Source organism: Rhamphochromis sp. 'chilingali' (assembly GCF_963969265.1).
Source record: "Rhamphochromis sp. 'chilingali' genome assembly, chromosome: 22".
NCBI classification, from domain to species: domain Eukaryota; kingdom Metazoa; phylum Chordata; class Actinopteri; order Cichliformes; family Cichlidae; genus Rhamphochromis; species Rhamphochromis sp. 'chilingali'.
Window position 1 is genome coordinate 18,174,899 of NC_137950.1, and position 9,714 is coordinate 18,184,612.

The 9,714-nt window shown below is 40.1% G+C and overlaps 1 protein-coding gene across 3 annotated transcripts; it reads right to left on the bottom strand.

Moving 5' to 3' along the window:
• Positions 1-830: 830 nt before the first annotated feature.
• LOC308391216 (ras-related protein Rab-5C-like) lies at positions 831-9,482 on the bottom strand. 3 transcript variants are annotated; one of them, XM_080873737.1, is made up of 6 exons: positions 9,369-9,482; positions 8,227-8,527; positions 7,262-7,413; positions 2,546-2,668; positions 2,348-2,441; positions 831-2,175 (listed from the first exon to the last, which is right to left on the bottom strand). In XM_080873737.1, exons 2-6 carry the CDS (start codon positions 8,396-8,398, stop codon positions 2,048-2,050), a joined length of 669 nt encoding a protein of 222 aa, XP_080729863.1. In that variant the 5' UTR covers positions 8,399-8,527; positions 9,369-9,482; the 3' UTR covers positions 831-2,047. The 3 variants fall into 3 exon arrangements, with proteins under 3 accessions (XP_080729863.1, XP_080729864.1, XP_080729862.1); XM_080873738.1 differs by having other exon boundaries at positions 8,227-8,422; positions 9,340-9,475; XM_080873736.1 differs by having other exon boundaries at positions 9,340-9,475.
• Positions 9,483-9,714: the final 232 nt, after the last annotated feature.

Genomic DNA, 9,714 nt, shown 5'->3' on the forward strand with positions numbered 1-9,714 from the left:
ATTTGGCAAACCCCAGGTGTGCTCTTTCATCTCACTAGTTTACCATACAGGCCTGATTGGTGGAGTGCTTCAGAACTGGTTGTACTTCTGGAAGGTCCTCCTGTCTTCACAGAGCAACACTGGAGCTCTGTTGTTGATCACCTCCCTGATCCCTTCTACCTCAGTCACTCAGATGTAGGAAGAGTCCTGTTTGTTTTAAACTTCTTCGATTTACAGATGATGGAGGCATTTGTGGTCTTTGGAACCTTCAATGCTGCACAGGTTTTTCTGTACCCTTTCCCACTGAATCTGTTCCTTGATACAATCCTGTCTTGGAGGTCTACTGACAATTCCTTGGACTTCATGTCTTGGGTTGTGCTCTGATATCCACTGTTTGCTATGGGAGGTCATATAGACAGGTATAGGCCTTTCCAAACTATGTCAAACCAACTTTCTTTTTAATACATTTGCAAGGATCTCAGTCAAACTTTTTTTTCACTTTGTTATTATGGTATATATTTTGTGTAGGAGTTTTGAGATAAAATAATACATTCTTATTCCAAAAATGGAATAAATGTAACAAAAATTAAGGCAAATGTGGAACAAGTGAAGCGCTGCGAATACTTTTCACTGTAACTCCAGCACAATCGATCCATTTTATTAACCACTTGTGCTATTCAGGTCACACGGCACAAAGTATTGGGAGAAAAAAAACAAAAAACAACAACTTACTGGCCGGTCTGTATTTTGGGGGTGGGGGAGAAGTACACTCCAAAACAACTCAAAACAAAGTGAATCTTGTATGTTATTTATTTCATTTCAGATTTACAAGTTATTTCACATTTCTTTAAAAAAAAAAAAAAAAAAAGGCTAGCAACTCTCCGGTGTTACAGTTAGCAATAAAACAATGCAAGAAAACAACTGCATTTATGGTACAGCCTCTTCAGAAGTGTAGCCTCTCCAATCACGACCACCCTCAGCAAGCAAAGTCTTGAGCTTTTATTATAACAGTCTCACCCAACTCCCTATTAAGAATAACCAAAGCCACCTCTACACCTGGCATTACAATGTGATCTGCAACTAGATAATTTAATGATGGGAAAGTATAAGGAATGCAGGTGTAATTTTATGCACTGTGATTGGTATGTAATCAGACAATCCAGGGCACATTTAGAGGTGCTTGGCTTGCACTCTGATTAGATCTGTTAGTGTAAATGCAGTTAGAGCAGCCTAACAACATTAAGTTAAACAAAATCATCTACCCTTCAAGTTCTGCCTCTTCCTGCTCACATCATTAAACTGAAATGTTAAGCAGAACCTTCAAAGTCTTCTATCTCCTCTTTCCAGAAATAGATAATATTAATTTCTGGACACAAAGATGGCCAACTTGCAAAGATAAAAGATCCATCTTTAACTTGGGAACTAACCAACCAACCTGCATATAGAGACAACGTCAGGACACGGTCAGATGATTTTATACAAGGGCTAACTGCTAACTCCAAAATGTCACCTGTCACTATCAAGATAACTTACACATGCTAATGTCAGGTGCTTATGCTGCATTACGACAAAAAGATTAAATCGCTCTACCATTTGTAATTTAAGGATTAATATTTTTGGGTACTTTTTTTTCCCCCACTGAATATAGGCAAATGACAGGAGTAGAAAACGTGTGTGCATATATAAATATACATATTCTACACACACACACAAACACACGCGCGCACACACACACTCCAACAATTCCAACAACCTCAGCATCATGCTTCAAAATCATTTATAACAGCATTCGATCATCAGAGAGATGCTAAAGATCAACAGGGAGGCGGACAGACACAGAAGGGAAAGACAGAGAAGAAGTAGTGAGGGATCTTGGGAATTCCCTCTAGCTTATGATTTGCTTTACAAAAGTTCCTTTAATCAAACGGGATGCAGATAATCTCATCTGTAATCTCAGTGTGGAAGTGGCGAGTGGTTCTGCCCTCTCCTGCCTCTCTGGCTTTTTGCTACATGCTGTCCTTAAAATGATGTTCAGGGCTCGTTCACCAAGTTCGTTTTTTCTTGCTTCTTAGTTGCCGCCGCAGCACCGGCTGCTGCTGCTGCCCTGAGGGTTAGTTTGTTCTAGATCTACTCCTGTCCTTGTCCGCCCACCTTGTCCAGCTGTACCCTGGGGCTCGCTCTTTGGTAGCTTCTTCGCTACAGGGACAGGGGAACAGATATTTCAAAATAAAGCTACGAAACACCAAAACAGCACCAAAAGGTGACAATAAAACAATACAGGTTTGTTTTTTTAATCTATCACATATGTTAGGTTAATTTGTGATTCCAAACTGGTCAACTGGAATATGTGACTAAATGCATTACTTACCTATAGCCATGAAAATTTCATTGACATTCATAGCGGTCTTGGCTGAGGTCTCCATAAAAAGCAGACTGTTGTCATCGGCATAGGCTTGTGCCTCCTGAGAACACGATTTAGATATAAAAGTTAATCAACAAATTCAAATGAAACCTCTAAATATCAGATTTTTTGCTTATATTAAGTCCTCTATATGCATCTTTATACCTGAAACTCGACAGCTCTTTTGTTTGCGATGTCCGCTTTGTTGCCAGCCAGAGCGATCACTATGTTGGGACTGGCCTGCCTTTGAAGCTCCTTCACCCAATTTTTCGCACGATCAAAAGTGTCCTGAAAAACCAACAAACTTAATTTGCATTTCCCCAAAGTATTTAGCACTACAGCTATCTTTAATGTTGGTCAAACATGTTTTCTTTTTTTAAATTTCATACTAGCATAGCTGATGTGACCTCAAAAAGCCCACAAGCCCATGAACACACACACACACACGCATATGTTTAAAATTAACTTACACTGAGTCAAAGCACACCCTCTGTCATGTATGTAAAAATAATCTTAAATATTAGGTAAATACAACTGCAGGTGAGAAACAACACACAACATGTTACACCGTGTTATTATTTATTTAACTAAAATGCAGAAGCAGTGTGTAAAAAAATTAAGCACACCTCATCTTCTCTATGATGTTATCAGTCTCTCACATCACTGTGGAGGAATTCTGGCCCAGTCTATATTGCTTTGCATATGCAATGCTTTTTAAGCCCCTACCACAACATTCAATGAGGTTGAGGTCCTGACTTTGACTGGGCCATCGAGGCATCTGAGTTCTTTTCTTTTTCCAGACATCATTATTATAGATCTGCTGTTGTGCTGGGAATCATTGTCCTGTTCCATGACCCAATTTTAGCTATTTTTTTAACTGTCAGAAAGATGGCCTCACATAGGACTCTAGAACAGGGGTCCCCAATCCCAGTCCACGAGGGACGGTGTCCCTGCAGGTTTTAGATCTCACCCTGGGTCAACACACCTGAATCACATGATTAGTTCATTATCAGGCCTCTAGAGAACTTCAAGACATGTTGAGAAGGTAATTTATCCATTTAAATCAGCTGTGGTGGATCAAGGACACACCTAAAACCTGCAGGAACGCCGGCCCTCGTGGACTGGGATTGGGGACCCCTGCTCTAGAATAATTTGGTATACTGATGAGATCATAGTTGAATAAAGAACCGCAAGGTGTCCAGCTCCTGTAGCCGCCAAAAGCCCAAATCACCCCTGTGCTCTCACTTGGTATGAGACGTTTCTGCTGATATGCTGTGTTTGGTTTTCACAAAAGTGGTGCTGTGCATTATGGACAAGCATCTCCACTTTGGTTTTATCTATTCAAAGGACATTGTTCCACACATCTTGTGGTTTGTTCAGTGCATTTGCTGGAAGATTAGAAACTGTGTTTAATGTTTTCCACATGTGAATATTAGTTTTACTGAGAATAATAAATGTAATTTGTTTGGAAATGACATTATGACCCTTTAAAATCATCGCTGATGTCTTTCCTCCTTGGCATTGTAAACACACACCCGAATGCTCCAGACCAGAAAATTGAAAAGCACCTGCTTTTACAGACGTGCTCACACTTACTAATGATCAACTAAAGTGCCGCTATTTACACTCTTAATTCCTATGGAAACAGTGAGGATGTACTTAGTTTTTCACACATTGCTTTTTCATTTTGGCTTAGTTTTAGTTAAATGAATGTATCATGTTTTGCTATTTATCTGAGGTTGTATCTAAATCATAGTTACAGGTTAATTGCAAAAAACCAAACAAAAATAAGTGAGGATCTTGAATCCTTCAGTAAAAGCCAAAACACACCTTAACAATTGTAACTGTTTTTTCAGTGATTTTTTAAAAATGATCACTGATTATCAGCATATTTTGCATTCTTCCACTTTTGGGAGCAACAAAACAATGAAACAAATGAATTAAACAAAGCAGTATCTGCAAGCATCATACAGTATGTCACGAAACTGAGTACACCCCTCACATTTTTGCCATTATTACCTAAACCACTGGCAACAAAAATGAGTAAACCCCTAAGTGAAAATGTCCAAACTGTGCCCAAAGTGTCAAGATAGATTTTGTGTGGCACTAACACTGCCTTAACTCTATTGAGCGTGGAGTTCACTAGAGCTTCACAGGTTGCCATGGAAATCCTCTTCCACTCCTTCATAATGACATCATGGAGCAGGTGGATGTTAGAGACCTTGCGCTCCTCCACTTTCCATTAGAGGATGCCCCACAGATGCTCAATAGGGTTTAAGTCTGGAGACATGCTAGGTCTGTCAAGCAGCTTTACCCTCAGTTTTTGGAGGTGTGTTTGGGTTTGTTATCATGTTGGAATCCTGCCCTGTGGGATAGTTTCTGAAGGGAGGGGATCATGCTCTGCTTCAGTATGTCACAGTACATGTTGGCATTCAGGGTTCCCTCAATTATGCGTTCCTCAGTGCCAGCAGCACTGATACAGCCCCAAACAATGACACTCCCACCACCATCCACCATGCTTGACTGTAGGCAAGACAAACTTGTCTTTGTACTCCTCACCTGGTTGCTGCCACACACCCTTGACACAATCTGAACCAAATAACTTAATCTTGGTCTTATCCTTGTCCTTAGTCTGCTTGTCTTCAGCAAACTGTTTGCCGACTTTCTTATGCATTATCTTTAGAAGAAGAAGAAGCTTCCTTCTGTGAGGACATCCATTTGATGCAGTGTGAGGCGTATGGTCTAAGCACTGACAGGCCTTAATGCCTTCAACTTCTCCAGCAATTCTGGCAGCACTCGTACATCTATTTTCAAAAGACCACTGGGTATGACGTTGAGCATGTGCACTCAACTTCTTTGATCAACCATGGCGAGGTTTGTTATGAGTGGAACCTGTCCTGTTAAACTGATGTATGGTCTTGGCCACCGTGCTGCAGCTCAGTTTCAGGGTGTTGGCAATTAGAGCAGGGCGATATGGCCAAAAATATTTATCACGATATATATTTGAAAATTTGCGATAACGATATAACCGACGATATAATTGATGCGAGACAAAATACAACTCCACAACATTACTAGCGCAAAAAGACAACCTTCCATTTATTTTCACTTAAACAAGAAGCTGGTTTTTATGTACATTAAAGCTTTATAAAAATGTAACAGTGCAAATGCAAATTCCTTGCTGAAAGTTTAACCAAAAGGCATTTCCAGTAGAAATGGGCTGACACATCCTGAGCATAACCATGTATAATATCCACTGAAGTTAAAAAGAGGTGCTTTGTAACATTAAACTGCAGTGTGCAGTACGTATTTTTCGGACCATAAGGTGCACAGGATTATAAGGCACATTAAGCGAAACAAAGCAGTCAGATAAATCAAACTTTATTAAACTCATTCTTCTTGCTTCCTCCACTTCTGTACCATTGATTCATTAATGTTGAATTCTCTGGCAGCTGCTCTATTCCCATGTTGTTGCAGTATATTAATGACTAACCTCGTATTGTGGATGGATTATCTCAGTTGTTCTCCTGACTGAAGTTTGGTCCGTTTACAGCATCCTGCCATGCGATTGCATTTGTCTCTAACCATGAAGAACCTTCACGTTAACTTTTATAAGTGGAAAAGTGTTAGTGTTCGTCCTCCAGCTTCACTGTTTATGTTATGCTAACATAGCTGTGTCGCTAGCGATCACGTAGCACATCATTATATACCAGCTAGCCCAACTTCAGTAACCCTACAAACGTCACTGCTGTTTAGTTTCCTGTCTTCATTTATGTTGGAAGTGATAGTAGAGCTGTACGTTTGATTTTTTTCAGAAATCTCTCAGTCAGAACATGCAATATCATGCTTAGGTAACTAGCGAAACTAGCGAGCTAACTTCCGCTAGCTTCCTGCTAACTTCTAACTCCGTTAAATGTAATAACTTTTGTTTTCATGGATGCCTGGAAGTTAAACTTTATAGTTACACCTGGTAAAGCAGCAATGCTGATCGTTTTATTAAAGATGAAAGAATTTAGACAGTTTTTAACTCTAAGTGATGCTGCAGTGTTGTTTGACCTGAAGCATACGGAGTTTAGGACCCAGATTACTCTCAGATTTAAGAGCATCTTAGTCCGACAAATACGACAATAACGACGGCCCGCTTGCATGTTCTGCAAAAAAATGTGCTTTGTTGTGTATCTGACGGACAAACACCAAACCAGTTCCACATCACGGAAGTTGCACCATTTTTACAAACCAATTCTGGTTCATCTGTTTCACTCAACAATCGGCCATGTGCGTATGAAAACAAAGGCACTGCGCATGCGCGTTTTACTCCCATTCTATCGCGATATTTCATTTTCCTATCGTTGCCTAACATTATACCGGTATTACCGTGAACGGTATAATATGGCCCAGCCCTATTGGCAATATTCTTATAGCCTGAGCCATCTTTATGTAGAGTAACAATTCTTTTTTTCAGATCCCCAGACAGTTCTTTACCATGAGGTGCCTAATAAACTTCCAGTGACCAGTATGAGAGAGTGTGAGAACAATAACACCAAATTCAACAACCTGTTTCCCATTTACACCTGAGACCTTGTGAAACTAATGAGTCACATGACACCAGGGAGGGAAAATGGCTAATTGGGCACAATTTGGACATTTTCACTTAGGGGCGTACTCACTTTTGTTGCCAGCGGTTTAAGCAATAATGGCTGTGTGTTGAGTCATTTAGAGGGGACAGCAAATTTTCACTGTTGTATAAGCTGTACATTGTATCAAAGTGTCATATCTTCAGTGTTGTCCCATGAAAAGATATAACTAAATATTTACAAAAATTGGAGGGGTGTACTCAGTTTTCTGAGATACTGTAACTGTTACCCTGTGGGTGAAACCTACTGTGTTGGTAATGTCATAGACCACAATCGCTGCTTGAGCCCCTCTGTAGTACATTGGAGCCAGGCTGTGGTAGCGCTCCTGACCCGCTGTGTCCCAGATCTCAAACTTCACAGTGGTGTCGTCAAGGCAGACAGTCTGAGTGAGGAAAGCAGCTGCAGAGAGAATGAAAACGTAAACAATAAATAAATGAAACACTCAATCTTCCTAGAAGACTATCCTGTTCACATCTGATCTGAAGATAAGTTAGGAGGCATTGCATCACTTCAGATTAGCTTGGGCACAAATTTATATAATTCTAAATGCCACATCTATAGGTGCATGACCTCTGTGTAGGATAACACGCCACATCACAAGACTCGTATCATCTCAAACTGGTTTCTTCAACGATCAGTTCACTGTACTTAAATGGTCATCACAGTCACAAATCTGAATTCAACAGGGCACCTTCTGGATGTGGCTGAACAGGGGTTTGCATCATACATATGCAGCTGAGAAATATGCATCACCTGTGTGATACTATCATGTCAATATGGACCAAAATCTCAGAGTAATGTTTTCGGCACTAGTAGAATCTATGCCATGAAGAACTAAGACAGTTCTGAAGGTAAAACGAGGCCCAACTTGGTACTAGCAAGATGCGCCTAACATACTGACCAGTGAATGCATGTTCTTTATGTGAACAGCTTTTATTTTGATGAAACATTTGCCAAATGTCAGCAATGTTATTTAAGGAAAGCTCTTCTACAGATGCTTGTTTTTAAATGACATTTAACATTTGGGAATACTTGAGAGGAATATGAAAGGCACATTTACCCATGTGAGTTATCAAACCTGATACAGCACTAAGATTCCTAAATTTCAAACAATATTCACTTAACATGCAGACAGCAACATAATCTACCTAGAGAAACACCTACAGCTTCCAAACAAAATCAGTTTCCTTCATTTAGAAACGTGTTTCTCACCTCCAATGGTGCTCTCCTGGAATTCGTGGAACTGCCCTTTGACAAAGCGCAGCACTAAGCTCGACTTCCCCACCGCTGACTCCCCCAGCAGGACCAGCTTGAACTGGCAGATTTTATTTGCTGCTGCAGCACCATTAGGCCTGTTTGCTCCTCCACCACCACGTCCAGCCATTGACAGAGACTGTTAGGAAACAAACTAAATACTCGGAGTTTGAGAAGGGTTGGAAGTCCACGCACCGATTGTGAGCGAGGTCAGAAATCACACTCCGGGGCGACAAAAACAGCGGCGATCCAGGCAAGCCTGAAACATTTTTAGAAAAATAAACTGAACCTTTTTTGTGGGTACATTTTAGGAATACATATCTATAAGTGACTGATTTTTACGTTAGCTTGTAGATAACACTTGTTTTTTCATATCTCTGCTAGACTAACGTTTGTTTATCCCCGATTATAGCGTAGAAACAACGCAGTATCCATCATATAAGTTATTATTAATTACGTTATAAAGCCTGTCAGCTCTTCTATCAGACAATACCGAACTGACACAAAAGATTCAGATCAGTCGCTGTCATGTGAAGTTCATAACCATAGCTCTACATGCAGTCTGTTCACTTTTTTAACTGCTAAAAGTACAGCTGAGCAGGTCTCCGCCACAGTTATCTGAAATTATTTGTTAGCAGCAGCAAATGTTGTTTGGTTAAAAAAAATAAACACTTAAATGATAAAATGGAAAAGGGCACCACATACAGCCTTGAACTCTCAAACACTGATATCGATATCGGCCTGAAAGACCTAGTCTGGCATGTTAGTAACAGCTGACGAGTTAAGCTAAAACAACCTAGAAATGGCTCCATTCTGTTTTTAATGCTGTCTCACAAGCTGAAATGCTTCTGTAGTCAACAGGACACTAACAAACAATTTAAGTGTGCGTATTTGTAGTTATAAGTCCAAAAGCACCGGGTGAACCCGCTAGTCGTTTAACTTTGACCGTCTATACGGACAAAAACACCATCAGTCAGACAGTTAGCTCGGAAGCTAAAGCTCGTCTGTATTAACGACGATCAAATCAGTTCATAATGCTAATCAGCTAACAGGAAGTTTTGGGTTTCTTACCGAAAACGAAAAAACAAGATTCGCTGTACCGTGTGTAGAGTGACTTATAACGATGTTATTTATCGTTAACAGCGTTTTCTCCCGTTCCACTAAAAGACTTCCAGCTTCTGTGGAATATATGCTTCCGCCTTCAGTAACAAAAATACTTCCTGGATTCGCTTGTCATGTGATGTGATGTCACAGCCAATCAAATACGGAGATTGCAGAACGTCAGCAGGAGCTAGCTCAGTCCTGTACTATTTTTAAAATGATCAATGACAGAAACACTTGCAATGACTTTTAGAGGAAGATTATTTCGCAGTGCTTGGGTAATTTGCAACAAAGGTTTAAATTCAAAAACTCATACTCCAAAAAAAAAAGACTTGATCCAACTTT

What these genes read in the sequence shown, in the direction of transcription:
- LOC308391216 (XM_080873737.1), bottom strand. Translation starts at nt 8,398, where the DNA reads ATGGCTGGACGTGGTGGTGGAGGAGCAAACAGGCCTAATGGTGCTGCA. An exon ending in AAAGAGCTGTCGAGTTTCAG is followed by an intron (nt 2,442 to 2,545) that starts GTATAAAGATGC and finishes TCGTGTTCTCAG; the next exon opens with GAGGCACAAGCCTATGCCGA. An exon ending in TGAAATTTTCATGGCTATAG is followed by an intron (nt 2,176 to 2,347) that starts GTAAGTAATGCA and finishes CTGTCCCTGTAG; the next exon opens with CGAAGAAGCTACCAAAGAGC.